This window comes from Macrosteles quadrilineatus, unplaced genomic scaffold (genome assembly GCF_028750875.1).
Source record: "Macrosteles quadrilineatus isolate MER2022 unplaced genomic scaffold, UCM_ALF_1.0 Scaffold_3__2_contigs__length_128488019, whole genome shotgun sequence".
Taxonomy (NCBI): Eukaryota; Metazoa; Arthropoda; class Insecta; order Hemiptera; family Cicadellidae; genus Macrosteles; species Macrosteles quadrilineatus.
This window is the reverse complement of record NW_026542596.1, coordinates 80,075,488-80,091,712: the sequence shown is the minus strand read 5'-3', so window position 1 is coordinate 80,091,712 and position 16,225 is coordinate 80,075,488. Positions and strand designations below refer to the sequence as shown.

The 16,225-nt window shown below is 33.6% G+C and overlaps 1 protein-coding gene across 2 annotated transcripts in view; it reads left to right on the top strand.

The window, feature by feature from the left end:
* LOC128989747 (serine/threonine-protein phosphatase rdgC-like) overlaps nt 1-15,610 on the top strand; it is a 79,571-nt gene extending 63,961 nt beyond the window's left edge. For both annotated transcript variants that reach the window (XM_054411781.1, XM_054411780.1), the window contains 10 exons: nt 740-907; nt 4,428-4,594; nt 5,768-5,804; nt 6,213-6,362; nt 7,124-7,210; nt 7,622-7,807; nt 8,691-8,946; nt 9,767-9,930; nt 10,804-10,888; nt 12,322-15,610. In XM_054411781.1, coding sequence (XP_054267756.1) covers nt 740-907; nt 4,428-4,594; nt 5,768-5,804; nt 6,213-6,362; nt 7,124-7,210; nt 7,622-7,807; nt 8,691-8,946; nt 9,767-9,930; nt 10,804-10,888; nt 12,322-12,545 — 1,524 coding nt within the window. In that variant the 3' untranslated portion in view covers nt 12,546-15,610. The remainder of the gene's footprint in view (nt 1-739; nt 908-4,427; nt 4,595-5,767; nt 5,805-6,212; nt 6,363-7,123; nt 7,211-7,621; nt 7,808-8,690; nt 8,947-9,766; nt 9,931-10,803; nt 10,889-12,321) is intronic.
* The last annotated feature ends 615 nt before the right edge of the window (nt 15,611-16,225 follow it).

Below are 16,225 nucleotides of genomic sequence, written 5' to 3'. Positions count from 1 at the left end.
ACATAAAAATCAAGAATCGTTTCAAATAATTTACAAAAAAAGTTTGATTTTTCATTCGTCTATTACAAACATTTGGTTTAAAAACGTCTAAACCAATAAGGTGGGCGCTGTATCATTTTGTCATACATCCCTTAAAAATAAACAATAGTTACACCAAATTTTGTATTTAATACAACTCAAACCAAATCTTAAAGAAGCATTCGTCTAAATATATTTTATGTTCCTTTATATGTACGTTTTGTCAAAATTAAACATAATTAAGTCTCAGCCTCGACGTAGCTCAAATGACCTCACACAAAATAATTTTGGCATGTATGCCTTAAGGGCAATTTATGAAATAATGGATAGTTTTGCGCAAGGTTTCTCGTCATGACGAACATTTGAAGAATGTGATTTATGGGGGTGTGACTTAAAGTTTTTAAACGTTAATGGGTACTTTGGGATTTGGATTGTATGCCAACCAACAGACGGCCAAAAGACCATTGTAAATGCTAGGCCAACTTGAAATTTCGTAACTGTATAGTTAGGTTCTTTATTTTATATAGTATGCTGGAAATCGTTTATTTTGTTAAACAAAGCACAATTCATTAATTTAATTTCAAATAATAGCATTTGTACAAAATAAGAAAGTGTGGCCACAACGTCATATTCTTCGCTAATGTTATTTACAATTCTTATAACTTACAACTTCTAAATGTTATTGCGCACTTCCACTACGGATTAAGTTCTAATGTTTCAGACTCACAGACTGCACGCCAAATACGTAGCGACAATACTGAAACAAGCAACAGCAGCTCTCAAGAAACTGCCCAACCTGAATGTAGCCTCTACCGCCATCTCCAAACAAATAACTGTGTGTGGAGACCTGCACGGCAAGTTGGAGGACCTGCTTATAATCTTCCATAAGGTAAATTATAAATAATATTTTTCCAAGTGATTATCAACTAACAAATACACTCATAATAATATCTTAAGCGGAAATAACAAAACTGTAAAAAAATGAATAGGTCTAACAATAGCAATTATTTTCTATAATTATTATCTGACCAGATAAAGAGGAAAACAAAACAATCACTGGAAAATCTTGGTATTTGCTGATAAAAAAGGTTTATAGTTGAGATATAAATTTAATATCAAAAGGATGTGAAAAGTTGTACAAGTTAGGAAACACGAATACTTGCTATTTGGCAAGGGTGGATATATTTCAATATCTTAACCATTGCGATAAGTCTGATAAGAAGAGAGCTCTGCCGATTTTTAATCTGTAAAGGGTGTACTTCCCTTTGTAAAACATGAATTCTTGTAATGTACTGTGATAAAGATCCGGCTTCGATTCAAAGCTTCGATCTCTTTGCTATTTAGTGTTAAAGCAAGATGATTTTAGCCGATGTATTGTGAACCTTATTTGCAGAACCATAAAGTTTGATTAAAACTTGACTGATAAATGAAAATTCTCTTTATTTTTTTACAAAAAATGACGATGTTTCATAAAACTGGTCATGATTTGTCATTTGTTAATTATGTTGCTTTACATTCTTTGACCTTAATTAATCTCTCTATTGCGGTATCAGCTTGCGTCACTTCACAAATCTGTGGCCAAACAATTGTATGTAATATATTTTCTGGTTTGTTTTTTCATGGCATGTAAAATGTCATGGACATTTTTTCAGTTTCCCATTTTCACTTTAATATGAGTAAATACTCAAGCCTGAGTACTATAAGACAAGAAATTCTTTTACAACAAAAACACTCTTACGTCTTACACTTAGGAATGATGGAACGCCAAGATTCAAAGCGAGGTCGAGTATGAAGATGAAGTATCAGTTTTTGTATGCTTCACTTGATGATCAATCTTCTTTGAACAATCATTTATTTGGAATGTCAACCTATATCTTGCGTTACAGTAAATGTGCATTATGAGTAGGCCTACATTTCAATATGCCTCACTGGCTTGTCTTAATGTTACATATGCAATGCTTAAAATAATACACGCAAAAATATTAAAAGAATCCTCAACTAATTGGCAACTAATTTATTAGGTACCAAATTTATTATTGAAAGTATCCACAGTAGATTGGTTTTCCTTTTACTTTATCAACAATCAGGTTTTTGTGACCATCAGTCTTAACTCCACGAGTGTGTAGAAAGAAATTGTGATGAACGCGATACTTTTGTTGCCAGCTAATGCTGCCAATTACTTTCTGTTACTGTCTTGCGAAAATCCCTTTTCAACATTACTGCACCTTGTTCACAAATATTAAAGAAACCTTTCTTTAAATTATGTGTGGGAATTAATTTACCAAATGGCTAGTCGTAACGTGTATTCATAGTTTTTTCAACTTTGTTAAATATTCTACAAATGAATACAAGCTGCTACATTACAAATGAAAAGGTTAAATTGCCTGTTGTCACCATGTCGTCCAAGTTTAGTCATTAACGGATTATATGCATTTCGTTGTGTAAGAACTTATCTTTCCTCGAACTTATCTTATCTTGAACTTTTGATACACCTCTGAAGGCAAGATAAGTTCTTATGTGATGATCTGGTGATGGCTTGGTAGCTAAAATGCATATCAAAGCGGAACTTGTACCGCAAGGTATTTTAACCTATTTATTTGTCAAATAATTGGTCAGGAAACACCACAAAAACAAGATAAAGTTGCTGCATTAATTATATTTCACAAACTACATTATCAATTTAGAGCACATTTGAGTTGTTTATTTCGCTACATCTCTAGAATTCCAATCACATATTAGATTCCACATAATTTTGAACAAAAGGTTAAAGACAATCTTAGGAAATTTTAAACCACTATACTACATTTGAACCTAAATTGGATTAATACTATTGTGTATCATAGCCAAGAACACAAACTTCGAAGAACTTATAGAACCCAGTAAAACATTTGACCTTTGAAATTGCCCAAGTAAGATAATGTAACTTAAAGTAGCTGAGGGATTTAGAGACAAAATTGGAAGTAAATCCTAGTAGTGCAATGGAGAGCCGCAACGATATTCATCTAGAAACACCCCAGGGCACCCCTGAATATGGTTCAATCCTCTGGGGAAAGTAGCAAATAAAACCGACCCTGTATGAACATTTAGCGTCAGTGCACTTTTCTAATTGCTAACCATTATTTAACCTTTAACTCAGAGTAATCGATTTCTTGATATCTGTATGGCATATTTTATTACAGATTGTTATAATACCTAATTAAGTCTAAATTATAATTAATTCTTAAACTAGAATTTAAACCATAATTTTACAAAGCTCTTCGTGTTATGAACCTTTAATCATTTTATCAATACAGATCCTCTAAGATGTTAGAGATAACAAACGGAAAAAATATTCAATTGCTCAAAAATAAGCTGAACTACATTTCCAATCGTTTTTCAACTAAAAAGTTTACACAAAAGAAAAATTTACCCCATCACTACAACCTACGCAAATTTAACCTTTAACTTCCTATAGGGTACCTGGAATTCTTGATTATGTACAACCAGATTGGGTGGCAGCCTTGATAATTATGTTATTGATAAAATGACCCTGGCTCATTCATTCAATACCTACGAGAGCACGCCCCGTGGTCGAAAAATCGACCAAAAGTATGTTTTGTACAACCTTCTCTATTTTCACCCCACACTGTAAATAAAACATGTGATTGGAATGTCTTCCATTTGTTTTGATTTTCTGTTTATATTGTGTTGTTATTTCGTCATCACCATAGCAACCCATAATACCCATGTTAATTTTTTTAAATTTCAAATTCATTTTTTGTGCTTATTTTTGAGCCTATTTTAATTTATAAAGGGATTCTGCACACCTACAGGAAAATAGCTTTCTAACGGTATGCGTAGATTTTTCCTACGATACACGCGAGCTGAGAAAAAAGGTTTTAAAGAAACATGCTTGCCTATTAATATATAGATAGATTCTTCTCCCGAATGCCCTTTTTAATACACTCCTGAGTGTGTCGGCGTTGGATGAAACTGATCTAGTTTAGACAAATACTGAAACCCTATGTCAAAAGACAAGGGCTATCCCTGCTTGTTTCACATACACCCGGCATACCATTAACCAGATTTCTAGCCGGCACCTGCACGGGTCTATTACTAACTCCTCTTATAGCCAGATGAGGTGTAGTAACTGAAATAAGGAACGCGGTGATGGTATCATATTTGTCCTAACCTGCAATGGGAATTCAAAGAAACCTCGATTTAAGGACAATCCTCTTTAATATGTTCATCCTGGTTATTTTTACTTTAAAATTGGTATGTTATGGTTCTTATAGTTCTAAACAAAATAGTACAACCCTCCATTCCTGAAAAATTACGGTTCAAAAGTTGTTGCAACTTTTGTGATTTCCCCTGGTACCGTTTATTCCACTCTAAAATCTTTTAACTAACAAAATAAATCTTTGCCACAGAACGGACTGCCATCAGCGGAGAACCCGTATGTGTTCAACGGTGACTTCGTCGACCGTGGCAAGAAGGGGCTAGAGGTTCTTCTGCTGTTGTTGGCTGTCCTGCTGGTGTTTCCTGATGGAGTGTTTCTCAACAGAGGAAACCACGAGGATCACGTCATGAACACCAGGTGTGTAAACATGTTAAGAACCACAATAGGCTAGCAAATACTACAATTCCTTGTGCGCTTTACTATGGCTTTTAAAATTAAATGAGCTTAGAATCCATAGTTGTCTGTATTACCGTCTTCATTTGAAGATTGTTCCCAGACGCTTCGGTCTTACTTTTTACTGGTATCTTCAAAGGTTAGACTGAAATTAGGTTATCTTTTCACTATGTTCTCGAAGTATTCTTAAATAAATCTTGGTTAGGTGTATTTTTCATTTTAATTTTCCAACTTTATAACTAAATCAATACTTGACACATCGAAGATACTATTATTTTCGACGCTTTAGATTACTTAGACCTACGTTTTCCACCAAAATGTAAACGGTTAGACATCAAATTTTGTTACCGAATGAAATAACACCAATTGTAATTGTATTAAGATTTGAGACCATAAAGTCTTCACCTGGATCAAGCTGGCCTTGAATATTACAGTTTAAATTTATGTATATAGACAAAGAAACAGCCAATATTACTCGGCAACAAAGCATTACCTAATTAATTGCATTTTCATATAAAACACTGAATTATGTGTCAGTGTCCTTTAAATGTAATCTACTCTAGTCAATCAAAATCTAAAACGGAAATATTTTATTTGCAATAAATAAATCCTTTATTCCTCCCCCTTTGAGTATAATACTAAAAGCATGCATTACAAACAAATTGTATTGTTGTTGTGATGTAAACACATTTTACTCATTTTCTCTCACAAATGATACCAAACATATTTCGCATGTGAAATAACATCGATGATTAATATTATTACATCAGCAGAATTTTAAAATAAACAGTTTTATTTTCAAAATCTTAAAAGTAGTATGTTACAATACATCTACAAGCTGGACAGTAATGTTTAACTTTCTTTGGAAATTACCATAAAATGCATAACAAAAAAAGTGTTATTCGATAAAAATATGTTAGATAATTTTGTAAATGCAGAATAAACCTTCGAGATATACATTAAATTATAAATGAACAAAATGCTGATAATGAATTACATTGTTCTTTTCCTATTGTAAAAAGTGTGCCCTGGAAAGTTTCCCTTGTGATTCGAATTTATTATTACTTTTAGCGACACTAAGGGTTCTTGGTTTCTTGAAACGTTAACTTTATATTCAAACTTTTGTATTTATTTCAGATACGGATTTATCAGGGAAGTTAAGCTGAAGTACAAGGTAAGTTAGTTGTTCGGTATATATCAAGTGTAAGTATAAAAGTATTTGAGAGAAAAAGTAAATTGGGTTAGTGATTATCATTTCAGTTGATAACTGGGTTACGTTAAGCCTAGTGATAGTGATAATTATATCATAGTGTGTAATATGTAATATTATCATATTATCACTTATACTCATTATTTATTATCACGATGAAATATTATCATAGTGTGATAGTTCAATATATTTTCCACCCTTTATTTTTAGATTCAAAATAAGAAAAAAACTTATGTACATAAAAAATGTTTATTTGTGAATTTACAGACTACTATTTAAAATGACAACTAAGTGTTCAGTGGAGTTAAAATACTAATAATACCATTTTGATCTAAACTCTGTTCATCATGGTGAAATGTTGGTTGTTTTCAGCACAACGCTGAGCGGCTGCTGAAGCTGATCGAAGGGGTGTACAGGTGGCTCCCCCTAGGCACAGTGGTCAACAACAAGGTACTCATCGTTCACGGAGGCATCTCCGATATCACGGACTTGGACTGGGTTAGGAGTCTTGACAGACAGAAGGTGAGATCTCTCTCTAAACCAAGTGTAGATCTGTGTTCTCCAGAAGAAATATCCCAAATTTTCTCTCCATTTACACCCTAAAAGTTAATTTTTTACTCCCATCTCGTGGTGGTAGTCCACCCTTGGGTGTGAATTGCGTGAAGGATAATGAGGTTTAGAGGGTCATAGAGGTTATTCATAGCTTTTTATAGTTTTTTATAGTCTTTTGCCTTATGGTCCGCAGTGAATATATTCTTTTCGGTAGTTGAACTTGTTATATTTTAACATGTTCTATCACCCTTAAACGCCCAAACTTATTTTAATTATGACAACAGACTTCCTGTACAACATTGATCGTACAAAATTTTACAAAACGAGTTTAAATGTGTATGAAAATGGGAAAAAGGAGCATCCCAACGCTACAGTGTCTTGGTGGTAAAGTGCCCAGTTAGGATGATAATAACCAAGAATATTGTTCAAGAAAACGGTTTGCTAAATAATTACCAACTTAAACCAGGGGTAAAAATAAACCAAGAGACCAAGGGTTAAAAATAATTCCAGGGGTAGAGAGGGACCACAAGCTTTGGTAGACACTTCTTCTATACTTACAACTCAACTCTTTCTTTGCGTGCGTTCTCCAAATCTCAAGCTGAACCATCCCACGAGAAATTTGTTTGGGTACTTTTTAAACACTTTGGTATTAACTTATCTTTCACACTAATAAGTGCCTAATATAATATGTTTACAAATGTTTGTGATTATTGAATGTTTATTTTCTCCAGTATGTGTCACTGCTGAGGCCACCAGTTGTCCCAGAGACCAACAACGCCGTCGCTACAGAGGCCATTGATAAGATGGAGTGGAAACAGGTGTGTCAATAAAAATAAAAATAGTAAATTTATTTGTACAATCTTTTATACATCTAATTCTATGAATCACCGATTTAAAATTCGTAATGTTACTTGTGTCAACGCCTTAAAATATTATATGAAATTGTACTTCACCAATTGAAGTGTCTGTTGTGAGTTAAGTTTAAGAGTTGGTGTCTATCTTGCGTTATATGTAAAAGTTTGGTTTATCTTAAATTATGATAATTACTTCTGATAGAATCTGTGTTTAAAAAAACCAGGCCGATGGAAAACAAGATACCTCTAGCCCACGTAAGGCTTTGTTTTCATGATTTTGACTGCCCATTTAGGAAGTATTATCTTTAAATTAAAGATTTGTACGCCATGTACAGCTAGAAAGCTTTGATTTCATTTTTGTACCACTGACCACAGGTGTTCGACATCCTCTGGAGCGACCCACAAGGCACGGAAGGCTGCATACCTAACTCCTTACGAGGGGCAGGCACCTACTTCGGCCCTGACGTCACTGAGCAGTTCCTAGCCAAACACAACCTTATGTTCATCATCAGATCGCACGAGTGTAAGATCGATGGATACGAACTCACTCATAACGATAAGGTGGGTCTGAGATGTCGAACTCATGTAAAGTGCAATACAAAGTTTAAAATGTGTATATTAAATAAAATGTTTTACGACAATAAATTATTAAAAGCCTTCTATAAATTCGAAAAATTTGTAAAAATAAATTTGGTAAGGTCTGGTTAAGTTTACAATACAAACTAATACAAAAACTATTAAAATCTGCCTCACACTAAAAAAAACAAATATATTATATTTGTTTTTATTAGTGTGAGGCAGTTTTTAAAGAATATAAAACAATTCAGAATATCGTTCTTTATGTCCCTCCTTCATATCCAAGGACGTTGGTTCTAGCTCGGGACCCTTTAATTCACGTTAGATCCAGCGGGTTGTGGAATTATCTTTCCAATAAAATCTATTGTTGATTGACGGGAACCAGGATTTAAAAGACCTACTGTTACCAATATACCAGCTCGCTCCCCAACTAGATGTACTGCACTGGGTTAGGTATACAGTTGACACTACAACGATCCAAAAATTTTGGACCGTCTCCATTCTCATATTAGGATAGTGGTCCTCACTACCCAAAAATAAGAAAGTAAACAAATACTATGATTACATTTTACGTCATTTTTACCCACGTATGTACTCTCTCAGTTACCTTTTGAGAGTTACCTATAAACACACTTTTTCGCGTCCAAATCTTACTAAACCTGGTTAACACTAACGATTCATTAGGTGTGAAAAAATCTACTTAGACAAGTTTCATAACCAAGTATGCTGGGTAAGCGAATCTTTTCTTGTTTAGGACATTTCATCTAAAGATTTGCTGCTTACAATATCACTACCATTTCACTTAACGATTCTTGTAATAGAATGTATATTAAGATATTGAAACTCAAATTCAACACTTTTTACATAGGTGGTGACGATATTCTCTGCGTCCAACTACTACGAGACAGGGTCCAACAAAGGTGCCTACATGAAGCTGGTAGGTCCCCAGCTGGTGCCGCACTTTGTACAGTTCAACACAGCCAGATCCGTGGCCAAGGCACTCACGTTCAGACAGAAGGTGGGGCTGGTGGAATCGTCTGCCATACGAGAGTTGAGTACCAAGGTCCAAGCTCACCGGGAGAAACTTATAGTAGCCTTCAGGAGATCAGACAACCACGACACCGGTAGGTCCAGAGTAGATGTATAGTCTTAGAGGGATGGTCGTGTCAAACATGTAAAGTTTAAATACGGTAGTAAATGATACTAGTTAAATAAAAAATATACTAAAAGGTTGGTGGCCTCTTTTAACTTGCATTTGCCCGTCCACATAGGCTATGGGCCTGATGGAACGTATGTGGCAAAGCAAATGGTGAGCCGGTACAGTAAAATGGTAAACTGTACTGATTAAAAGTAGTGGCAGTGAACAGGGTCCGAACCCACGACATCCGATTATATTCTGTTCTATCCCTGAAGTTCGTGACGCTACCGACTGAGCCAACGACTCAGCCATATCTAGTCTATAAATGACTTGATGGAATGGCCTCTAGATCGTCTGAATAAACTTATATTGTTTAAATTACCTGTTTTCTGTCAAAACGTCATCATTCTACCAATCCGAACGTTTTGACAGAAAACAGGTATTTAAAACCTACATTAGTATAATTTACTGTTCTGGGTGACTCTAATCTAGAATTGCCTTTTATTCGCATTCAAATCAGAATACTTATTTTCAATAGCAGGATATTTTCATCAGAATACTTTAACTGTCAATCATGTTTTTAGAAAATTTGTTGTCCCTTAGGTATTTGTTAAAATTGTATTTCCTGTTGCTGCAATTTAATTAGTTTTGCAAATATGGGCGTGTTTAGAAATATAAATCTCTCAAACTTCTGAGCTGGTTTAGAAATAGTAAAGTGGTAATGAAAACAAACATACAAATCTCCTTAAGTAATCGCAGCTTGCTTCAATGTTATCTTCTGCTTGCTCATCTTCTTTACCTTCCAGGACTGGTGACGGTGTCGGAGTGGTGCTCCGCCATGGAGGAGACCACTGGTCTCAGCCTTCCCTGGAGGATGCTCAAGGAGAAGCTGGTCTTGATGGACCCCGCTGGCTCGGGGAAAGTCCGCTACATGACCACCTTCCAGGACATCGAGCCTGCCAGGCGAGGGGTGAGTCAGGGGTTGGCAGAAGGGAGTTTCATGGCGATCAATTGTCGAAAGATTTGATGATTGAACAAATCGTTTCCAATCCCTTTAAAACGTTCTATATCTGTAGTTGGAAATACAGTAGAAAACTAAATTCAATAACAACCTTTCTTAAGTTTCTTTCCATACCTAAAGCCAAAACTATTTTAATACAAATTTGTACAACCATATTGTTGTTCGTGTTTTTTTTTATACATTTATTATATATATATATATAACTGCATAATGTTTCTTTCACCATTGTAAACCATAATTAATGTTAATTTTTCTTTGTTCAAACCGTTTCAAAAATAACTAAAAGTTTAAATATGATTTCTTAATCATTCTATATGATTTAGTATTTCCTCGTTGGGACGAGGACAGCTGAGTGTATCTGTGTGTGTGAGCGTGTGAACTTGTATGTGTGTATGGGAAGTATATAGGTTAACTTTTGGGGGAGGGTGATTGGGCGTTGGGTGGGAGGGGGAAGGTCTATTAATTGTCTAATATAGCATCACATTCACTTACCATTAAGTCCTCCAGCGTATCTATTTTTCTAAAATCTTTTTTTCTTCCAAAATCATTTTTTCCCTTCATCTCTTAGTTACAAAAATATACATGTATAAAATACGACTCTCTTCCACACAGAGAGGTATTCCTTCTTTGTGGAAGATATTTCGCTAATTTAAAAAGCTTTTTTATATTTTTGTGTTTATATTAAATTTTTATTTTATTAAAAAACCAAACAATATTGTAAATATTTTTGTATCAGACTAATATGATGTAAAATGTACATATTTTTGCGGAATAAATGCTATTTTGATTTGATTTGATTTTAAAATAATTTAAATGTTTCAGCACGGGGCCACCGTAGTTGAGACGCTCTACAGGAATAAGTCGAGTTTGGAAGCCATATTTAGGATAATAGACAAGGATAATTCAGGTAAACCATACAGAGAAGATTAGTCCTTTATTACATTCCTAAAACAACTTTTTCTCCGTACACACAATTGCATATTTATATTTAAAGTACTAAGAATTACCTTGGCACTTTATATAAAATCTTTACTTTATGCACGAGTAGTTTGACAATCCATAGTTCCACGTCAATGCAAAATATAAAATAGTTTTTATGAACTACGATAGCAAAGTAGCAATCTTGTAAATGAACGCGAACCTATTGCAATATCCAATTTAGCATGAATTGTAATATTACCACGCCTTTGAGGGATTTCCTTTAAAGGCAAGAATCTTAATTCAATGTCCTGATTGCTCAAGTCTATTGAAGTTATACGTTGATTTTCTTTAATAAAAAGTGTTGAATCAATTGAACGAGTAATTTTATTGATAATTACGAGTATAGTGCTATATTCATCTGGGTTTCTACAATAAAATGTAATATAATGTACGTATATTTTTACTTCAAATTAACATTTTTTTTTTCACAAATACACATTGGTTACACAGGAGCCAGTTTTTCGTAGGGAATAAAAGCACATTGGTGTAATCCTGGTGTAACATACTGTGTATCCATGTACTTGCGTAGGGTCTTAGGGGGCAAAAAAATGGGGGAAGGTTAAACATTGTTACTTAACAAATTAACAGTACATAATTCAGGAGTTACTACATTCTAGATTCACATAAACATAGAATTTCCCCACTAGAATTTTGGAATGTATTTTACGAGGTTCAGTGGTGCAAGACATTTTTACTTCTTCAAAAAATTCAGGTCGAATTTATTGGAAAAGATCAAGAATAACCTACAACTCTACTCCATTGACCACTTGAGCCTCGCAATACGCCACCAATCTGCTAAAACATCCTTACCTAGCCACACTACACGAACACTGACCAAACTATTAACCCATAACCACATCTGCAACAAGCCGCTAAATGACAATCTCACACCTCAACAACAACAATTCACAACCACAACCAACAACTACACACGACCAACAACAACAACAACAACAACAACAACACACAATGACACGACCTCGAATGTTGGGTTACCTACCTGGTTCGCAACGCTCACAACTCCTATTAAATATCCTATAATACTAAAGAAGAGTCTTAGTACAGCCCCAGCGAACTAATTGTCTCCTGGATCATCATGACCACGTCACTTTATGAGGTAAAGAACGGGTAAAATATATATTAATTATTACAAAAAACTTATCACTGGACGAAAGTAAAGAAAAAATGAATTGATAACGTGTTCCTTTATGAAATTAACATTGTATGCTTGAACTAAAATTCAAGTTCAAATGCAAATATAGATCAACTACTCACTAAAATTCATTTAGTATTATTTTAGACAAAAAACAGATAAACCTCTTTTCTGCACTTATTTACCTCCACTGTTTTCTCTTTCAGGTTACATATCTTTGGAGGAATTCAAGGACGCGTGTGAGTTGCTGGGAGAGCACCTTCAGCATCCCCAGGACGAGGCCCTGGACATCTGCAAGAGTATGGACATCAACAAGGATGGTCTGGTGGACCTCAACGAGTTCCTGGAGACCTTCAGGCTTGTAGACATGGAGGTCGGGAGAGGAGACTCCGTGGATGTTGACTCTGACGACGAAGGTGACCGGGACTGAACGGAAGAAACTGCAGATGGGGATTGATGATACCATCATGTCATAGAGTAACATGAAAATGATTATGGGAAGATTTACTGACTTATCACATATTTGAGTCGTTTTCATGGATTTCGTGTAATATGATAAGTATGTTTACAAGTACCTTAGTATATCACGTAATCCTGCGTCGATTCAAGTTTCAAGATTCAGGATTTCATCAAGCCTTTAGGTCATTGGCAATTGGCCAAGTCACTAACAAAACAGAGAATCATGTCCTCCTGACTCACTAAGTTAATCCTGATCGTGTAGCTCACTTTGTACAGATGAGGTGATTACAAGAGCATCTATTAAGATCAACGCAGGATCTAGGCAACATAAGGAATTTTAGCCTTTTATGAGTTGTTTTATGAGTTGTTTGACGTTGATTTTACAACAGCAATGGGTTAAACAATGGAAATGGCGGAATTGTTAATTATGTTAACAGTCATATTAATTCAAGTGGGGCCATTCGCCAAACCTGTCTTTGTCAAGCTAACATTTCGTATGTTCGCAGTCAAGTGATCTAACAGGAGTTGCCATTATTCAAATAATTATCAAATAATTCTTTAAGAAATCAATGTACACGTGATAAAGTTAACCAAAACATATTTAATTGTAAAGCGTCAGCCCATCTATGTACAACCAAGCAACGCTTTATAATTTTCTCCCTACGAATTTCCAAATGCCTTAATGTTTGGTGGTCTATGTAGGCGTTGATAAAAAATAAAAAAGGTCGTGTTAGAAATGAAGATTGTGTTGTTAAGGCTGCGGGTATAAAATTATGTATTGATGAACACTTCTTATTAACTTTAAAATGTTTGAGTTACTCTTGATGTTGTTTCTTCATGAAAATTTCCCTTATTACATGTGCAACATTAAACTAAGATTGTTAAAAAATGGTAAATCTTGTTTGAAAATGATGCTTTCAAGAATTAATTGTTTAAGACAACAAATATAATATCATCCAAAGTGAGTGAATTCAGTTCCAATTTTTGAGTTTAGAGTAGAGTTAAACAGTTGAGAATATTACAAATATGTTTTATAAATTTACAACGAATACTCTTTGTAAGCATCTGGTAAGCATGCTGTTTTCTTGTTACATGTAATATGGAAGCCAAACAAAAAAGACAAGTTCATATTAAAATTGCAACTTCAAAGTAAAATGTCGTGTATTCGGTGCTCAACTTCTAGTCGATATATTTTAGTGATGTGCCAAAAGACAGATAGATACCTTTAGGGAAGTTGGATCTGTAAATAGTTTTGAGAAATCTAAGTTGTAAATAATATTAGTTATTATGAAGGAATTGTCCATCTGTGTAGATTGTATATTTCAACCACTGGCTGTGTATATTGTTGAAGTGACGTAATCATATACTGTATAGAGAATGACATACTTATATGATATAAATGTAGTTTTTTCTTAACAATATAGTTAAACGTTCGATGTTCTTCAATTATTCTCATGTAAACACCAATTCTATTGTAACCATTAGCTCTGTGTATTCGAGGTATTACTCTAATATCTTCTTACAAACAAAAGATGCGTCTCTACTTTTTGCCGTCTGCTCTTGAGTATTAAGATAATGATAACTGTAAGTAATATCACTAGATATATTCAAATTTTGTAAAGTGCGTTAAAAGTGAAACTTCAATCTCGTAAAATCTATGATTTATTAAGTTTTTAAATGACTCTTTTAGTAATAAACAACTTCAATTATGTCGTAACAAAGTGCTAATTTAATATGTCCTAATATGTAAAATATAATTAACACCACAATAGTAATAAACTTTTTTAGTATTGTACGAACTCAATAGTTAAAGGTTAAACCTATTCAATTTTTTCACTGTATATTCTGGTTACTGTGTCTTATTTTAGAGATATTTAAAAACAAACTTACTTCTTAGTTGTTCCTACTCAGTTAAAAAGTCAGCTTTATTACGTTTTTTGAACCCTGTGTGTATTTGATGAACAGGTTCCATTTTTTATGTAATAGGATTTATAATCAAGCCCTTCTATCTATGTAATTCTAGCAGAATGAATTAAATTTTATGAAATTTTTTCCCAAGTCACCTATCCCCATTTTTTACTGATAATAAGTGAATGGCTGGATAATTATATGTAAGAAATAATCGTATAAATTGGTTGTGGGCCGTACTCAGTTAATATGTTTTTTTGTCAGTGTTATCAAGGGAAACTCAAGCCAAATTAAACTGTTTTCTCAAAATAACGAGCTATTGATTGGAATTAAATACAAAGGAGCTTACTACTACTGGTCCGTCCACATATAATGATCAAAAACCTAATATAATTTATTGAAATAAATTATATTTTTTGTAAATACATTTATTTAATTTATTCATGATTCCCCTACGTTTTCGAAACGGGATTGATCTAAATGGTTTTTCTAATCAAATGTGTAACTGTATTAATGTAGAGAAATAAATATTAATGTTTGATTAAAATCGTGATATTTTAAAATTAAAAAAAAACTGTTGAAAATGTAATCTGTTGTATTACCTAACTAGGGTAATAATTGACACGGCTAGCTGGGTGGAAAGTTACCATTGATAGGGACCATAACAATATTAACTATTATTTAGATTATAGTGTAAATATTTGATGTAAATTATTTTTACGTAAAATTTATTAGGAGGTTACTATACATATTGGTGGGAATATTAATAAGTTTTTAAACTTAATAAGAGAATAGCATGTCAATGTTTTGTTTTAGTTAAGAACTTTTGTACTTTATTTCACGTTAAAATAAAGCTTTGTTCTCTGTAATGTCAATTGTAATTTAAAACAGTATTTTAGTTGTGTTTATAATGTTCATTGTCCAGAGTTTGTGAGTGTTTAGATTTTAGATTGGAATGTTACCTCGTTTTATAGTTCCACATTTAGTTCTGAATCTTGGTAGGAACTTTAAGGACAAAACGGGTGCTTCATGTGGTTTTAGCGAATTTCCCTATAGGGAAGTAGCTATTACCGTAGGTCTCATGGTAAGACTTAGGTCCGGGACCGATTTACTTTTTCATTTTGATGTCCCCAGAGGCCAAAAACACCATTCGTTAAAATTGTTATATATATATATATATATATATATATATATATATATATATATATATATATATATATAGATTTATATACATATATGTGTCCGTGAACACGATAACTTGAGTAATTTTTATCCGATTTTGATGAAATTTGGTTTGAAGGTGTAAGGCGGGATAAACTTGAATGAGTTCGCGATCCAGCATGATCGGACCATGGGAACAGGATTTTATGGGGGGTTTTATGGGGTAAAAATTGGTTTTTCTCACTTTTGACCCTCAAAACACAAAATTTACAAATTTTCTCTAAACCTTCTTAAAGAGCTTAAAAAAACAAACAATTCAGTATATCAAAGTGTTTTTGTACGGTTATTGGTTACGGAGAAAACTAAAAAAATTTTAAATTAAAAATTCCCATGTTATTCTTAAGGAGAATATTGTAAAATGTTGTAGTTTGCTTGTTTATGGATATCTTTTGATCAAACTTGGCATATATATTCATTTTATACTAAGCAATAATTATTTTACTTAAAACACACACTTTATTAGTTTCCTTGTAGCAGCAAACCTAGGTACTCGTTAAACCTAATGTTATTTAAATAGATCAA